The 18,759-nt window shown below is 46.0% G+C and overlaps 3 protein-coding genes across 3 annotated transcripts in view; 2 read left to right on the top strand and 1 right to left on the bottom strand.

Moving 5' to 3' along the window:
- LOC108798172 (zinc finger protein 260-like) overlaps nucleotides 1-6,269 on the bottom strand; it is a 28,687-nt gene extending 22,418 nt beyond the window's left edge. The window contains 5 exon segments of the mRNA XM_018569904.1: nucleotides 221-251; nucleotides 661-775; nucleotides 5,608-5,700; nucleotides 5,994-6,093; nucleotides 6,192-6,269. Of these exon segments, the coding sequence (XP_018425406.1) occupies nucleotides 221-251; nucleotides 661-775; nucleotides 5,608-5,700; nucleotides 5,994-6,093; nucleotides 6,192-6,269 (417 nt within the window).
- A 4,529-nt stretch (nucleotides 6,270-10,798) lies between these two features.
- On the top strand, nucleotides 10,799-12,959 carry LOC108798171 (oocyte zinc finger protein XlCOF29-like). The gene is made up of 3 exons (XM_018569903.1): nucleotides 10,799-10,906; nucleotides 11,260-11,431; nucleotides 12,952-12,959. Exons 1-3 carry the CDS (start codon nucleotides 10,811-10,813, stop codon nucleotides 12,957-12,959), a joined length of 276 nt encoding a protein of 91 aa, XP_018425405.1. The 5' UTR covers nucleotides 10,799-10,810.
- A 2,726-nt stretch (nucleotides 12,960-15,685) lies between these two features.
- LOC108798170 overlaps nucleotides 15,686-18,759 on the top strand; it is a 193,101-nt gene continuing 190,027 nt past the window's right edge. The window contains 2 exon segments of the mRNA XM_018569902.1: nucleotides 15,686-15,800; nucleotides 16,533-17,628. Coding sequence (XP_018425404.1) covers nucleotides 15,686-15,800; nucleotides 16,533-17,628 — 1,211 coding nt within the window.

Raw genomic sequence — 18,759 nt, 5'->3', positions numbered from 1 at the left:
TGAATCTTTTGAAGCCCCCCTGAGGAAGTCAGAAGGCACCCCAGTTTGCCACAGAACCCTGGTTGAGAAAAGCTGCTCTAGCATCAAAATTCTGAGCGTCTGACCAGGAACAAGCATGCCGGACTTCTGACCCGTCTTCAACTTTTGTGATCTGCACATTGTTTCATCTCAGGAAGGACTGAGGCCAGTGATCAACACCCCGACCTCAAGTCACTTACATGAAGATTCCGGATTTAGTGTTTATTCCTCACCTGTGCTGATCTCTGGAGGGACCTCCTCCTCCTTACACGGATCATCACTCCCCATATCCATCGCTTCTGCTTCCTCTTTCACTTCAACTTTAACTCTAATCAGAGTATCGTCCTGAAATAAACATGAAGAATTACAAATAATATGACATGAGACGAAGATGAATATTTTCAGTCTGTTGGACCATCTAATACAGCGGTCGCCAACCTTTCCGATCTCATGGATCACTAAATTCATCATTTTAAATCCCGCGGACCACTAATATGATTTTTTTACAAATATATATATTCTCATATGTGTGTGTGTATCTATATACTGTACACTAATTGATGTTCTTGTGTGGAATCCCGGGAATACAGAGGACGGGTCTGAGGGATCTCCTGATGTTCCTGTGTGGAATCCCGGGAATACAGAGGACGGACCTGATGGATCTCCTGATGTTCCTGAGGGATCTCCTGATGTTGCTGTGTGGAATCCCGTGAATACAGAGGACATCTCTCTGGGGTATTTCTGTTCCCGGATCCATCTGTCGGAAACACAGATAAAGTCAAATACTATATGCCCAAATGACTGAGTTCACGTTCCTCCAGTGAAGGGGACTGGTAATGCTGCAGCTATAATGACATTATGGACAACTGTGTACTTCCATCCTTGTGTGCATTAAGCCAGCTCCATAAAGACACGGTTTGACCAGTTTGGTGTAGAGCCTTGGTTCTCAACTGGTGGGTCGTGACCCAAAAGTGGTTTGCGACTCCATGTTTAGTGGGTCACCGCGTGACTTCCACTTTTCTAGGTGAGAGGCTCCTCAGCCTCCACCTAGTGCAGCACTGTCAGTTCTCGGGCCAAGCAGCCATTCAAAATATGCTGCCCGGTGCCAAGTGTCAGCTTGAGGTTGGGTGGGATGGGGCCATGGCCGTGAGGGAGTTCCATCCATACATGCATTGCTTACAGTTCCCTCGCATGTCCTGTAAAGGTGCCCGGACCGGAGTGATGTCACATTCTGGCTCCCGCCACCTCTACAGGGCGTGCAAGGGAGCTGTGCAAGCAATGCAGATATAGATGGAGCTCCATCACAGCACAGCAGCCCACACTGGACCCTGGGCTGAGGATCCACTCCAGTTCTTGTGCCTGTAAATGTGTGAGATTGCATCTGTCAGTGTTTTTGAGGGCCTGTTCACACTAGTACAGTGCGTTAATTGCACAGTCCTGTGCTATTAACGCACCGTACCACGCAATTGCACCTATCGCACCTCTCACCCACAGTTCGATTGCCTGCATCGGAACGCGCAGTACCGCAATGCCGTGTGTTCCATGCAGTGCAATTTGGGTCGTGACTTAATGGCCAAGGACAATTGTGGGTCCTGAGGTTACACAGATTGAGTACCACTGGTTTAGAGGAACTCGAGTGTCCTGCACAAAGCCCAGACTTCGACCCTACTGAACACCTTTGGGATGAATTGGAACAGGTTTTCTCATCCAATCTCATTACCTGACCTCACAAATGCACTTTTGGCTGAATTTCCTCAGATACGCTTCATGTCTTCTGGAAAGCCTTCTCAAAAGATTGATACTTTTCCTCAACTACTCGAATACCACAGGAGGCTGTGCCGCACAGCCCCGGTGAGCAACAAAGAGTATGTAGCTTCATATTATTCTGCTTTGCTGTATAATGTATTGCTGAGATTTGTAGTCCTCAATAGCTGGTGGTACTCAGCATTGCTGTATAATGTATTGCTGGGATTTGTAGTCCTCTATTGCTTATTGTATTCTGCATTGCTGTATAATGTATTGCTGGGATTTGTAGTCCTCTATAGCTGATTGTAGTCTGCATTGTTCTATAATGTTTTGCTGTGATTTTTTATTCCTCTATAGCTGATGGTATTCTGCATTGCTGTATAATGTTTTGCTGAGATTTGTAGTCCTCTATAGCTGATGGTATTCTGCATTGCTATGTAATGTATTGCTGGGATTTGTAGTCCTCTATAGCTGATGGTATTATTCTGCATTGCTGTATAATGTATTACTGGAATTTGTAGTGCTCTATAGATGATGGTATTGTGCATTGCTGTATAATGTATTGCTGGGATTTGTAGTCCTCTATAGCTGATGGTATTCTGCATTGCTATATAATGTTTTGCTGAGATTTGTAGTCCTCTATAGCCGATGGTATTCTGCATTGCTGTGATTTGTAGTCCTCTAAAGCTGATTGTATTCTGAATTGCTGTATAATGTTTTGCTGAGATTTGTAGTCCTCTATAGCTGATTGTATTGTGCATTGCTGTATAATGTATTGCTGTGATTTGTAGTCCTCTATAGCTGATGGTATTCTGCATTGCTGTATAATGTATTGCTGGGATTTGTAGTCCTCTATAGCTGATGGTATTCTGCATTGCTATATAATGTTTTGCTGAGATTTGTAGTCCTCTATAGCCGATGGTATTCTGCATTGCTGTGATTTGTAGTCCTCTAAAGCTGATTGTATTCTGAATTGCTGTATAATGTTTTGCTGAGATTTGTAGTCCTCTATAGCTGATTGTATTGTGCATTGCTGTATAATGTATTGCTGTGATTTGTAGTCCTCTATAGCTGATGGTATTCTGCATTGCTGTATAATGTATTGCTGTGATTTGTAGTCCTCTATAGCTGATGGTATTCTGCATTGCTGTTGTAGAATCTGATTTTTTTTTTTATATCATACTCTTTTTATCTTGAAGAAATAGGGAGGGAGAAGTTCAAAAGAGAAAATGGCTTCCGTTCTTGCATAAAACGCAAAAATGTGTTGAACTACAAAGTTACAAATGATTACAAAATAAATGTCATGAAACAAAATCTAAATATAGTTATATAAATGTATAAGTATGTTCTTGTAAATGTTTAGCGTGTTTGTGTGTAGTTGTCTGCAGTGTAAGTGCCCCGGAATGTGAAAATAGGTTCATTTTTCCATTGTGAGAATGAACCACCATCTGCCTTGAATAGCCTTTTATTCACACTTTAAAATATGACCGACTCCGGGATGTATGGTACCTCACAGCTGAAACTCTTAAGACTACTAATAGGAAACAGAGGGAGGGGGGATGGGGGGAGGAGTGCCCCCACCTTTCTGCCAACCTTAGCTATAAGTTAAATACATCCAAACTATAATTTAAACCATAATGCTGCGTGTACCAATATAGTTATCCATCATTCAATGTTCTTTCTCATATTAATAACTTAATCGAGAAATATTACAGTAAAGAGAGATAGTTCATAGTTTGTAAACTCTTCATAAACTTCGATTTAGAAAATTCTGCACAAAGCGACCCCCACGGCCTTCCTCAGTAATTGGGAATGTGAACGGTTGTCTTCTAGCCCTCCTTCCAGCATGATTGATGAAGAACATATGTGCAGGAAATAACTTCAACATATAGAATTACATCTTCCAGACGTAATCAAAACCATGGACTTTAGTCTGCTTACGTACATTCCCAAACTGAACAGAAAATCAATCATCACTTATGTTCTTTGCATTGATAGATAATCCCTAGATGAATAATACCCTATAAACATTATTAGTATCGCTAGTTCTTTTCCAACTGCTGTATAATGTATTGCTGGGATTTGTAGTCTTCTATAGCGGATGGTAGTCTGCATTGCTGTGTAATGTATTGCTGGGATTTGTAGTCCTCTATAGCTGATGCTATTCTGCATTGCTGTATAATGTATTGCCGGGATTTGTAGTCCTCTATAGCTGATGCTATTCTGCATTGCTGTATAATGTATTGCTGGGATTTGTAGCCCTCTATAGCTGATGGTATTCTGCTTTGCTGTATAATGTATTGCCGGGATTTGTAGTCCTCTATAGATGATGGTATTCTGCATTGCTGTGTAATGTATTGCTGGAGTTTGTAGTCCTCTATAGCTGATGCTATTCTGCATTGCTGTATAATGTATTGCTGGGATTTGTAGTCCTCTATAGATGATGGTATTCTGCATTGCTGTGTAATGTATTGCTGGGATTTGTAGCCCTCTATAGCTGATGGAATTCTGCATTGCTGGGATTTGTAGTCCTCTATAGCTGATGGTATTCTGCATTGCTGTAAAATGTATTGCTGGGATTTGTAGTCCTCTATAGCTGATGGAATTCTGCATTACTGTATAATGTATTGCTGGGATTTGTAGTCCTCTATTGCTGGTACTCTGCATTGCTGTATAATGTATTGCTGTGATTTGTAGCCCTCTATTGCTGATATTCTGCATTGCTGTGTAATGTATTGCTGGGATTTGTAGTCCTCTATAGCTGATGGTATTCTGCATTGCTGTATAATGTATTGCTGGGATTTGTAGTCCTCTATAGCTGATTGTATTATTCTGCATTGCTGTATAATGTATTGCTGGGATTTGTAGTCCTCTATAGCTGATGGAATTCTAAATTAATGAATAATGTATTGCTGGGATTTGTAGTCCTCTATAGCTGAAGGTATTCTGCAATGCTGTGTAATGTATTGCTGGGATTTGTAGTCCTCTATAGCTGATGGTATTCTGCATTGGTGTATAATGTATTGCTGGGCTTTGTAGTCCTCTATAGCTGATGGTATTCTGCATTGGTGTATAATGTATTGCTGGGCTTTGTAGTCCTCTATAGCTGATGGTATTCTGCATTGCTGTATAATGTTTTGCTGGGATTTGTAACCCTCTATAGCTGGTCTCAGAAATCTGTGAGGGGTCTAAGCGGGGTCTTAGCAGGGGTCCCAGCTGGTCTTATGGGCGGGTGCAGGTGGCATGGTTTCAGGAAGGAGGAGATTTGCAGCTGGCGCTGTAAACGGGCGCCACAATTCAGATGAAGGCTGCCTTACTGGCGACCTCAGCAGCCTTCCTGTGAACGGCGGTGCCTGTTTCCAGCACCAGCTTCAGTTTAAAAATTTCAAGAGCCGGTACCGGCACTTAGCCTCAGGGCATTGTCCCGAGTATGAGTAATCATGAAAATGCCCGGTATCAGTGCATACGTACTGTAAAAGGTGTGTTTGTCAGTTGCCCCCAAACCTTTGTGGGTAACAAACTTTTAAGCAAAGGAGAACTCCTTGGATCAAAGCCTAAAACTGTCCAATCACTTGATTCCCCCATTCACGCTAAAGATGGAGGCAACTCCAGCTATGTTCTTCAGCTGGCAATTTTTGGGCCAGCTGCCTCGAAAACAGTCTATTGAAGAAACAACTTTTGTTGAACAGAAGAATCATGGCAGGGCCTCACACTGCTCAAATCTTGGCCGAGTCTATAGCAAGTTTTAAAGGGCAAGCTTCACAACCTGGATAAGCCACAACAGGCCAACCAAGCAGTCATTGGTACATGTTCTCTGAATGTCTTCTATATTTATTGAATTACCTGAGCTGATCTCTGTAGGAATTTCCTCAGCTTTAATCCTCACACATCCTTCGTCCTCTTCAGTTTTGATGTCTCTCCGAATGTCTCTGGTGTCTGTGAATAGAGATGAGAGTGAAGCCCCCTGTACTGAGATGTATGAGAGACCCCAGAGAGTGTGTGTGGGGGGAGACTGGTCACGTGTCTTGGCTGGTAACACACAATGACACGATGTGAGGAGGAGAGCGGGAGTCTAATAGAAGCTAATGGCTCCTGACTCCCCCCACTAGAAACATTCCGTCCCCCCATTACTGTCTACTGACAGAGGAGGGGGGAGAAGAAGAGATTGTTGTAGTGACTGAACAAGGAGAATCTGGGACTCTTTTCTGGATTTAGTATTTATTCCTCACCTGGGCTGATCTCTGGAGAACGTTCCTCCACCTTACACGGCTCATCATTAATCACATATGGGTCTTCATCTTCAACTTCAATTTTAATGTAACTTTCACTCTTAAAATGTAAAAGAGGAATTTCATTTATTACGTGAGAGCCACTAAGCAAATCTAAAAATGATATTAAGTATTGTGAAGAAGTTTCGTTCTCATTACCTGATCTTCCTGAGGGGTATCATGCTGTTCTTGAGGGATCTCATGATTCTTCCAAGGGATCTCCTGATGTTCCTCCATGGAGTTCCGGGAATACACAGGACGGGGACATCTCTCTGGGGTATTTCTGTTCCTGGATCCATCTGTAGGAAACACACACCCTGACTGAATACATTGTTTCTATGTCTTTATATCAGAGGATGTGTGTATCTAGGGGGATCCTCAGTACTCTTCTCTCCTTTACAGGAAATGAAACTCTACTCTTACCCGGTGATTTGAGGGGGGGCCGGTTCTCCATCATGAGGTCCTTCTCCAGATCCTTGCGTCTGTTCTGCTACCCAGTTTGATGTTGGTGGGTGTCACTGGAGGAGGGGGTGTGGCTAGGACGTGAAGCCCGCCTCCTCTCTCAGATGTAACATTTATCGTAGCCGAGCAGCCACCTGTTAAAACAATGAGACTTTATTAACAGGCAATGGCTGATATTATCCTGAAACGGATGCATATCTTCCCATCAATGTTAACAAAAATATCTTCAACCTATACGGAAGGAGTGTAGAGCCAACCATTGCTGACCTCTCCTTTTGAAAATGCTACTTGCTTGGCTGTTATGGTGATCCCATTGCTTCAATACAGTACAAGGCCATGCAACAAGAATGCACATCAGCGGTTCTGACAAAAGACACCATGACCTGCCTTTCATTTGGCACTTGGTTCCCTGTATGGCGCTGCTCTACCTCATTATGCAAATAATTACTTTCTGAAAGTTGATACGTCTGTGGGTTTAGACGCCACCCTCCCCCCATGTGGCGGTGCTTGGACTGCCCTCTGCTCATTCTCCCATACGTGGTAAGCTTGGGTTTTCTCTATATCAGGGCAGGACAATTTCTGGTCGCCATGGCGACTGGATAACAACCCAATCGGGTGATTGGGTCCTGTCATTTTAAGAGTGCTGCTCTGTCGCTGGTGATTTTTTTCAATGACACAGGCAGGGGCTCCGTGGCATGAGACAAGCCACAAGCTCACTCTGCCTACTCCACCGGTATGTCGCGCTGTGTGGATTGATATGGTGCAGTGCGATGCAGGACAAGTAGGATATGGTGAGGGGATCTTACCACTAGTGATGTGTGGGGGGCTTGCTGCGACCCAGCTAGCCAGAGTTTACCCAAGCCCATGCAAAACTTTGACTCTCACACCCCCTCCCAGCCCAATCAGTTGCGACAGGGGCATTCCTTGGCCCGCAGCAACACTTCTCCAAGGGGCTTCATCACAAAAATAGATCCTGATTGGTTACTATTGGCATCAATACCAACAATCCCACATGTAGTGTATTTAGCATACTACTGGCCTCTTCTGTGTCTGCCCTCTCTTCTACAGAGGCATAATTAATGAGAAAGGGGAGACAACCAGCTCCCACAATCCCCTTCTATGAATATTCATTACTGCTCATTAATATTCACCAGCTCATTGTCACAACCAACACTCACCTGCAGCTTTGCAACCCTAACCTGAAGTCCCTTGCCTGCTCCCCACTTCCGGAATTAGCCTCTGCTACGCCCCACTTCCGGGAAACTTCCACTATGCCCCACTTCCGGGTTTATCCCCTACTATGCCCCACTTTCGGTAACAAATTTATTTTGCTTACGTTGTACATGATAAAAGGATAAATAGAAGAGCGCAGACCTGCGCCCTCTGCTGGCGGATGACCGCATACTACATTCTGTCACTGCCTACCTGCGCCCTCTGCTGGCGGATGAATGTATACTACAAGCTGTCACTGCCGTCCTGCGCCCTCTGCTGGCGGGTGACCTATACTACAAGCTGTCACTGCCTACCTGCGCCCTCTGCTGGCGGATGACCGCATACTACATTCTGTCACTAGCTACCTGCGCCCCCCCCCCCGGGTGGCCGAATTGCTCAAACAACTGAGAATCGCGGCCATTTTGATGTAGCCCAAATGAAAGGGACGGAAGCGCAGCAGCAGCCATTTTGTTGTGGCTCTAAAGAAAATTCTGGAGCTTGGAGAAGAAGCAGGTTGTAACATTCTCCTGCTCTGCCTATTGCATCTTTCCTTCTGTGGTGCAGGCTGTGTGTGGCTGAGCTGAGGAGATCCCCCTGGAACAGGTTTAATATGTTATATTTATTTTTATTATGAGTTTATAGAGGGACTATAATGGGAGGGGGGTTGCTATAAATTAAAAGGCCTGTAGACACGGGTAGTGCTTGGCAATCATGATCAGTCTCCAACTTTACTAGAACCATTTTTATGTTGCGTGATGTCATGGCGTTGCCGTGGGACATACTATATTGGACAACCTAATGATTTCGCCTTTACGACATCGGACTGTATATAAGGATTGCGTATCTTGTGTTTCGACATCGTTGCTGTGGTCTTTGTTTGTGGTTTGTGTCCCATCAGGGAGATTTCCTTTCACTTTCCGGCCTAGTGACAATAGGCGACATATAAAGCATAATATGTTTTGCACATAATATGCACCGAAATTAAAAAAAATTTAAAACCAAAAATAAAAAAAATTGTCAGACTGAAACTGAAAATATTTTTGTTTTCTAACTTTTTAATAGTTTTTTTTTTATATTTCATTTATATTTTTTTCTAAACTTCTTTTTTTATATTTTTTTACTTGTTTTTCTATTTAAAAAAATATATATTTTATATTGTTTATTTCTTTATAATTATTTTGTATTATTTTACTTTACTTTTCGGGGCTTCGGGGGAAATATTAGGGGGTCTAAACAGACCGCGGGTATTTCCCTTTTTAAAATAGAAAAGCAGATTGAGGACACAGAGTCCTCAATCTCTTTTTCCTGCAGCCCCTGTTATAAATGAACAGGAATCCTCTATACTGAGTGCTCCTGTTCATTCATAACATGAGGACATAGTGTGTTTACCATGTGCACAATCATGAATGAACAGGAAGTGATGTAGAGCACTTCCTGTTCATTCATAATTGGGCACACAGTAAACATACTATGTCCTTACAAGCAGTCACTGATCACTGACTGCTTGTACCCGCTCTCCATTCTGACTCGCTGTCACAGGTGGCTGAGCGAGCGATGTGGGGAGGAGAGCTCAGCCTTCTGTGACAGCTGACTCCTCCCCTGCACTGCCGGCCCGGGCCTCCAGTGACAGCTGTCTCCGCCCCCACACCACCGCTCTCCTGATCTGTTACAAAAGGCGGGGCGATGCGGGAGGAGAGCTCGACCTCCTGTGACATCGCGGCTCACATCGCTCTCCTCCTCTCGGCTGGTTGAGCGTTTCTCTCCTCCCCGCTGGATGCTTCTTCGTGTCAGAGGGGAGGAGAGAAACCAGGGATGCACCTTTCAGCCAAAAGATGGTTCTTTCAGCATTTTGCCAAAAGTGCCATTTTTGGCCGATCTGTTTCGGTGGGCGAAATTTCAGTGCATTCCTTTATAATATGTTGACTTGAAATTGTCAGGTTCCTGGAAGAGACTACCTATTCTACTCACTTCTTTGGTGGCCCGTGTGTCCTGGATCCTCCTGTAAGATTCTATGGTTTTTACCACTTCCAAGAGTCTCTACAGGACCCAGCTGTGACATAGGGGTTAGATGATGAGCGAACTAAAGTATGTGGCGCGGGACACAAGTACTGGACCCTCCCAGAAGTGTCTAGTGCCAAAGACACTGACGGAGGTTGCAGGCCTGGAAGGAGGTGTGACACACGGGCCCCAGGAAAGGCGAGTAGAATGGTTTTCCTTTGACGGGGTCTTGGTGGTTTGATTTCTTTACAGACCTGACTGGGTCTCTTTCAGGTCCATCAGCTTATGCTCCCCAACCCTTTACTGCCTCGCTGCTCTATTCAACCAGTGGATGTCCTTCAGAACATGGCCTGGAGCTCACATAGGGCCTAGGACTCTCTTACTGACCCCATGTGACTAGACGCTGGAGCAGCCAATCACCAAGTATGGTCACGTGAAAGGAAGGGGAGTGAAACATTGGTCCCTCCATACTTGGCAGTACTGGGGACTTCTCCTCAATCATGGCGGCTGAGCATAACAGCAGAGGAGCGAAGGGAAGGTGACTATGAGGGTCACAGTTATAGTTAACCTGTTCCTGGCTATAGCACAGGGTCACTATAACGTATCCCTATATCAGAGCGTCTGATCATTCCATCAGACCCTTGGGACATCCCAATGTCATCCTTAACAGCCATCCATTGGCCATGTTGGAGAAGCTAGTGACAGAGATTGACAGAAAACATCTCCAAACTGTCCAACCACGGTGCCAATGTTTTTTTTTTCTTCACTCTATGAACATTCAAACTATTGTAAAGTTCAACAAGGAACTGCTTGTACCTTGCCAGGCTTGGAGAGTCTTTGTAGACACCACTGTATGGACACTTCTATTACAAATGATGTTCCTAACACACATTTAGTGGAATTGGCACTAGGACTGATGAAAGTTCTGGTCGGGAAGGATGTAGCGACAGGTGACCATCTATAAAATGGGAAAACCCACTGAAGTCACAAACATTTTTATCCATAGGCCATCCTTCTATTGCTTCAACTTCATTCCATAATTGGCTCCAGCCTGATCTCCTCATGGGAAGGTCCTTCAATAAACAGTTGAGTCTGTTACTTTGACCATGGCTGATCCACAGGGAACAGATGAGGAAAGGAAGAAGGTGACCAAGACGATCTTAAGCCTCACCCTGGAGATCATCTACTTGCTAACTGGAGAGGTGAGGAGGATTCTGGGAGGTCACATGACTTCATTCTGAGCTAGTAAAATACAAATTTATTGTATGAGATGTATTGTCTTTTCTATCAGTTTATCAAACCTTTTATCCTCTCTATATAGTGTCACCACGGTTCAGAAGCTTCTGTTCACGAACACTTCTGTTCGCGAACAGGAAGTTCGGTGACGAACACAACCGCAGCCATCTTCCCTGCTCTGACACGTGGTTGTGGCTTCCTCTAGTCGAGATTGCGGTCTGATGACAGTTTGATTCGGTTCGCGACCAGAATCGTGGAACAAATTAAGTTTGTGAACCGCTGTACCACTGTAGTTCTATACATTTGTTTCCATATACAGGATTACACAGTAGTGAGGAAGATGTCCGGTGATCATGTGACACCTTTTAGCCAATCTAATGTGTCGAGGAGCAAGAGCCCCATCATGAAGCCTCCACCTTACTCCCTAATACTTGAGGGAAACACCACCGGTAAAATTCTAGAAGTCACCCAGAAGATCATTGAGCTGCTGACAGGAGAGGTGAGCTGGGAATTCTGGGACATGATCCAGGAACAGACAAGGGATGTGTCCGGATGGTGACTGTATCATTGTGTGTGTCAGGTTCCTATAAGGTGTCAGGACGTCTCTGTCTATTTCTCCATGGAGGAGTGGGAGTATATAGAAGGACACAAGGACCTCTACAAGGACGTCATGATGGAGAACCGGCTGACCCTCACATCACCGGGTAAGAGGAGACTTTCATTTCTTGGTAGCAGAAAAAATTGCCGTCTGGAGACGGCAACCCGCCAATGCAGCAGTGCCGTCCGTCCGTTTTTTTACAACGGGCGGACGGCAAGTGGTTAAACGTACACCTTTTGTCTGCTCCAGTGTTGATAAATCCCCCCCATGTTTCTTTCTCATCCATGGCGGGCACAAGAACTCCGATACAGTTGGGTTACAGTTGGGTTGTACTGATCCCATGTGACAGTACTAGACGCTGGAGCAGCCAATCACCAAGTATGGTCACGTGAAAAATTGGTTCCTCCAAATTTGTGGCAGGATTGGACACTCCCAAACAGAAAAGTCTTAAGTCATCCCCTGTATAATCCCTCCCATATCCAGCATGCCTCAGTTTTTTAAAAAAAATGTTGGACCGAAACCGAAAATGTTTTTTATTCTAACTTTCAATTGTTTTAAAATATTTTAATTTTTTATAAACATTTCTTTTTTTAAATATATTTTATTTCTATTTTTTTATAAACTTTAAAAAAATGTACATTTTATTTTATTCATTTGTATTAAATATTTTCACTTTAATTTTAGGGGCTTCGGGGAAATATTAGGGGTCTAAACAGACCCCTGATATTTCCCTTTTACAAAAGAAAAAGAAATTGAGAACACAGAGCCCTCAATCTCTTTTTCTGCAGCCCCTGTTATCAATGAACAGGAATCCTCTATACTGAGTGTTCCTGTTCATTCCTAACATGTGGACAGAGTGTGCTTACTATAACCACAATCATGAATAAACAGGAAATGATGTAGATCACTTCCTGTTCATTCATAATTGGGGATATAGTAACCATACGATGTCCTCAATTATTTACAAACACTCACTGATCACTGCTTGTACCCGCTCTCCATCCTGACAGCTGTCACAGGAGGCTGGGCGGCGTGGTGCGGGAGGAGAGCTCAGCCTCCGGTGACAGCAATGACAGCGGTCTCCGCCCACACCGCCGCTCTCGCTCCTGGATTGGCTGTCACAGGAGGATGGGTGGGGCAAGAAGAGAGCTCAGCCTCCTGTGACAGCGCTGGCTGTCTCTCCGCCCCCACACCGCTCTCCCGATCTGTGACAGGAGGCTGAGCAGTGTGGGAGGAGAGATGCTGGCCGCTCACATCACTACATCACTACTACATGAGTAGTTTTTGGCTGTATTGCCCCCCCTCAGTTGGACTGCTTTTGGACCTCCCAACTGTATCTGAATCGCTGTGGCACTCAATGGATGCAAAACAAAATTAATATTCTTATACTTATGTAAAGTCTATTACTTGTAGTCCATTGAGGGACATATGTCCTGACCCTGCTGTGTTTTTGTTCATGCCCTAAATACTGCTTTACTACAAAACTGCATGCTAGGTAGAGGAGGGGTTATACTGGGGGCTAGCGTACAATTTTCCTGTTTGTCCAATCCTCCAGTAGGCATCGGTATAACCTGATTTGTATCTGAATTCCTGTGTCCCTCGATGGACTCCAAGAAGATGGATTTTACAGTAATTACAAATATCCTATTATTCAGTCAGTGTGTGTTTGTTTTCTGCAGATGGATCCAGGAAGAGAAAGACCCCAGAGAGATGTCCCCGTCCTCTGTATTCCCGGGATTCCACACAGGAACATCAGGAGATCCCTCAGACCCGTCCTCTGTATTCCTGGGATTCCACACAGGAACATCAGGAGATCCCTCAGGCCCGTCCTCTGTATTCCCGGGATTCCACACAGGAACATCAGGAGATCCCTCAGGTCCATCCTCTGTATTCCCGGGATTCCACACAGGAACATCAGGAGATCCCTCAGGCCCGTCCTCTGTATTCCCGGGATTCCACACAGGAACATCAGGAGATCCCTCAGGTCCATCCTCTGTATTCCCGGGATTCCACACAGGAACATCAGGAGATCCCTCAGGCCCGTCCTCTGTATTCCCGGGATTCCACACAGAAACATCAGGAGATCCCTCAGGTCCATCCTCTGTATTCCCGGGACTCCAAGGAGGAACATAAGGAGATCCATCAGGAAGATCAGGAGATCCCTCAGGTCCATCCTCTGTATTCCTGGGACTCCATGGAGGAACATAAGGAGATCCTTCAGGAACATCAGAAGATCCCTCAGGAACATCATGAGATCCCTCACTATGACCAGGTAGATGGGACTGAGCACCTTAATAATGAAAAAAGAAAGAACTTTACACTTCGATCATACTATAGGCACTGCTAACAATGTATTCCATCATGTCTTATCCAGGATAAAGGCCTGATTGTTGTTGAAGTGGAAGATACGTATGTGAGCGGGGACTATACGTGTAAGGAGGAGGAAATCCCTACAGAGATCGGCACAGGTGAGGAAAAAACACTAAATCCAGAAAAGAGTCCCAGATTCTCCTTGTTCAGTCACTACAACAATCTCTTCTTCTCCCCTCTCCTCTGTCAGGAGATGGGTATTTGCTCATTTGGGGAGCCAGGAGATTTCAGTTTGTGTCGGTTCAGCAAAATGTTTGTTTCTTAGTCTTTGACACAGTAGGGAAGGGTTAGAACTAGGGATGCACCGATACTAGTATCGGTGCCGATGCCAAGTGTTTGGACAAGTACTTGTACTCGCCCAAATGCTTTGATGCCTAGCCCGATACTTCCGGTATCAGGAAGTGGGGCAGAGAGTCATTACACGCTGCCCGGCTTCCTGATTGGCCGGGAAGCTGCCCATTCAGGAATCAGGAAGCCAGGCAGCATGTAATGACTCGCTGCCTGTCTTCCTGATCGGGAAGCTGCCCATTCGGGAAGCCGGGCGTCGTGTAATGATGCAGCATCTGGCTTTCTGATTGGCCGGGAAGCTGGCTTCATGTTCCCTCGTCACCTCATGACGAGGGAGACTACTTCCCGGCCAATCAGGAAGCCGGGGGCGGCACGTCCTTACACGGCGCCCGGCTTCCTGATTGGCCAGAAAGCCGGCTCCATGCTTTCTCGTAACCTAGTGACGAAAAGCATGAGGACGGCTTCCCTGCTGATCGGGAACCCGGGTAGCGAGTCTTTATACGCCGCCTGGCTTCCTTAATGGTACTATATCCGTACTCGATACCGAAATACCAGTATTGGTGCATTCCTAGTTAGAACCCTTATTGGGCTTTTATCACTATCTGGGCTCCTTTAGAGAGTATTTCCCCTTGCTTCCTGTCCTGCTGACAACGTTTTATCAATCAGGAAGTGAACACGAACCAACATGAGAGCGTGGGGAAGGGCAAATGTTTTTTTCTTTCTGTGTCCCAGTTATGCCCATACCTTGTGTCCATTGGATAGAAAGTGAGGGGACATTTGGGACCCTGATTAGCCTTGAAAACCCCAAAGGAATTCTTATCCTTCCCCGCTCTATCCACAAGTAGAAAAGAATCCTATTTTCTCGTCCATCGGGAGACGAAGGAAACCTCGAGTCTTCAGGGCGTCCAAGGCCAGTTCCAACTGAAGGGTGGGCAACACGGCAAACAAACTCAAGACAACAGAACTAGGGTCTGCCTGCAGCTCGTAGAGCCCCCTGAAGGACCTTTTACCTGAAGCTGGCATGAGATGAGATCTCAGCGTCCACCTGGTAGGAGAAAATGTGAACAGAAGACCGGGTGGCAGCCTGGCAAAATTTGAATAATGCCGAAAAGCCAGAGAAGCACCAACAGATGTAGTAGAGTGCGCCTTGTCATAAAAGGGTGGAACCCGATCCTTCAGACCACGAACAGTCCCTTGAGTAGGAGTTGGGCCTATGCAGCTTCCCTAGATGTGACTGTGATACGCATGTGCAAAAGGTCGTACATGACGGGCAACCGTTTTGGGCTGTAACCGTTCTCGAGACGACTGGTAACCCGTACAGGAAGTGCAAGCACCACATCGGGAAACGCACAGGAAACGCCTCATCCATGGTGGACTTTTACTTGCTCCCTTTTAGTACTATACCATTGGATGAGTTTTGTTACTTTTTTTGCACATCAAACAAATATATCTGTAGATCTTGCCAGGAATCCTATTGGCTGATGACGTCATGTACTCTCTGCCTGTGCTGACTGTTCTCAATTACAATGTTCTCACCTATCTGGGGACTACAGAACCCTACCCTTCTATGTTCAAGGGGACAGGAAGTGGGGGTTTCTTTAGTGGTATCCTAGGGTCAGTGGCGGAGCTATCACCATAGCGACCCAGGCGGCCGTTATGGGGCACAGGGGTGCCCGGTCAGGACGAGGAACAAAAGGGTCCCCCTGATCACGTGTGGGTCGCTATGGCATTGCAGTCTTCTGGCTGTCACTGGCGGCTGTGAGGAGGAACGCGCCGCTGTTCAGATAACTGACGCGTTTCTCTTTACAGCCGCTGCTGAGTCAGTGGCAGTGGAGGAGAAGGCTGGGCCTGGCTTAGGCAGTGGAGGAGGAGGCTAGGCCTGGTGATTGAGGAGGAGTCTGGGCCAGCCAGTGACCATGGAGGAGGCGGGGCCTGGCAGTGGAGAAGGCTGACAGGTAAGACGTGTGCAGGGGTGTGACCAGCCCACCTGAGACCCTGCAGAGCCCACCATAGAGAGTCTATGGTGGGCTCTGCAGGGTCACTCTCAGGTGGGCTCTGCAAAGGGCGTAACTAGAAATCACAGGAATTCATACAAAATGTTGCTATTGGGCCCCGTGATTTTTAGTTACGCCCTTTGCTAGGGTGGCAATGCAGCTTCTCTCCATAGATACTGTGAGTGAGTGTTGTCACCCTAGGTCAGGTGACATGAAGGGGGATAAATAGAGTAATGCAGCCGCCACATTTAAGGACTGGTAAGCTGCCGTATATTACATTTTGTTTAAATGCGCTTGAACTCACATCACTCGAACTTCCCTTCCACATATTCTTTCCTCCAGGTGGACAACACAACGGGGATAATACAGACAAACAGCCCGCCATCTATCCAGATGCTGAAGAGGAAAACATCAAATGGGAATTTTCAGAAGAAAACCCGATTACCCCAGAAGCACACGGCGCAGATTCACCATCTGATCCCACGACACGTGGCATGAGCTTTGCTGATCCATCATCTCCCATCACTCACCACACAGTGGGTGAAGCCTTCCCCTGCCCTGATTGTGGGGAATGTTTCAACAGCAGGGGAGAGCTCATCGTACATCGTAAAAGTCACACTGGAACAAAGCAATTTTCGTGTCCCCAGTGTGGGAAATGTTTTATATACAAATCCTCCCTCGGCAGACACGAGCGCGTCCACAGCGGGGAGAAACCATATACGTGCTCGGAGTGCGGCAAATCCTTTTCTCAGAGAAACAGCCTTTTCACTCACGAACGGACGCACACGGGCGCAAAGCCCTACACGTGTCCAGTGTGCGGGAAGTGCTTCAGGCAGAGTTCGGCTCTTTCCACCCACGAAAGGACACACACGGGCGAGAAGCCTTACTCGTGCTCGATATGTGGGAAATGCTTCCGGCAAAGTTCGGCTCTTTACACCCATGAAAAGACTCACACCTCTGATAAGCCTTTCGCCTGCTCTGAATGCAATAAATGCTTCACCGAGAAGGGGAATCTGATCACCCATATGAGATCGCACACGGGGGAGAAGCCCTTTTCATGTCCTGAATGCGGGAAAAGTTTTTCCAGGAGTTCAGGGCTCATTAAGCACCAAAGGTGCCACACAGGGGAGAAGCCATATTCATGTTTCGATTGTGGCAGATGTTTTAACGACCGTTCGGACCTTGCTAAACACAGGAGAATCCACACCGGGGAACGGCCCTACATGTGTACAGAGTGCGGGAAAGGTTTTTCTCTTAAGTCCCATCTGCTCAGACATCAGGCAGTCCACACTAGTGACCAGCCCTACTCCTGCGCCGAGTGTGGTAAACGTTTTACCGATAAATCAAATCTGGTTCGGCATCAGAGAGTCCACACCGGTAATCGCCCCTATTCGTGTTCTGAATGTGGGAAAGAGTACTCGCACAAAGCCTCTCTTCTGTCACATGTCAGATCCCACAGAAAAGAAGAGGTTCCTATACTATGATGTGAAAGACAAGTTGGCGTGTGCGCACATCGGCGTCATTATTCCATCGTAAAGTAGAAATAAAAACCGGGCAAGATTATTTTTATTACAGGGAACGTATAGTGGGCAATGCTTGGCGTCCAGCCCAGCAGATGATACCTACAATCAGTCCCACAGCGTCAACCCCTTCCACGGTAATACCAACGGAGAGGCACCCAGAGACCCAAATAATGGAGGTAGACCCCAGTGCTTGGGTCAACTGACCTACTCATGAACTGAGTCTTCAGCAACAGGACAGGTGGTGAGGCCTGGGAAACGCTCTCCACAGCTAAATCTTACCAAAATGGAGCTTCACGCAAGACCCAGGGGCCAAGGGTCACTTCAGGCTGTCCCTGTATGCACAGTCCAGCTTGGTCTGGACACAGTACTCCAAAAGCCAGGCAGGGGACAACCACGGCTGCAAACGAGACGAAGCTCCAGCAGCACTGTAGAGAAGTCTTAGCACAGCAGAGCTTATAGAAGAGGTTTCCATCCTTCTAGGACACTAGACAAAAACGGATGCATGCTGGTACTGGGAGTGGCTGTTTTTTGTTGTTGCCTGTAGGTGGCAGTATAACTTGATGGTCCAAGACTTCCTGTGTCCCTCAATGGACAAGAAAAAAAAATGTTTGTGGCTAGACATACACCGCACTCCTAACTTATCTGGAGATCAGTTTTGAAATGACCAAGTAGGGAATCGCCCTCTGGCAGCAGAGGAGATGATGAGTGCCGTTGCATACACCCATGTACATTTTTGGTTGACCTTAGCGCTAGTCCAAATATATTGGGTTGTTTTAACTCTGAGCTTAGGTGATCCTGTTTTAGCAGTCAACTAGAAACTGCCAATCTTTCTGGCTTGCCCCATCACTCTTTGGTCAGTTGATTTGGGATGAAAAATTGGTTGGAGTCCCTTGGGTAAGAGTTGGGCCTTTGCAGGTTCCCTACAATATTGAATAATGCCGAGAAGTGCCAACAGATGTAATAGAGTGCACCTTGACATAAAAGGATGGAACCCGATCCTTACGACCATGAACAATCCCTTGAGTAGGAGTTGGGTCTTTGCAGGT

The sequence above is a fragment of the Nanorana parkeri genome, unplaced genomic scaffold, assembly GCF_000935625.1.
Source record: "Nanorana parkeri isolate BGI_ZX_2015 unplaced genomic scaffold, ASM93562v1 scaffold1424, whole genome shotgun sequence".
NCBI lineage: Eukaryota > Metazoa > Chordata > Amphibia > Anura > Dicroglossidae > Nanorana > Nanorana parkeri.
The sequence above is the reverse complement of the archived record's forward strand: the minus strand, read 5'-3'. Positions and strand labels throughout refer to the sequence as shown.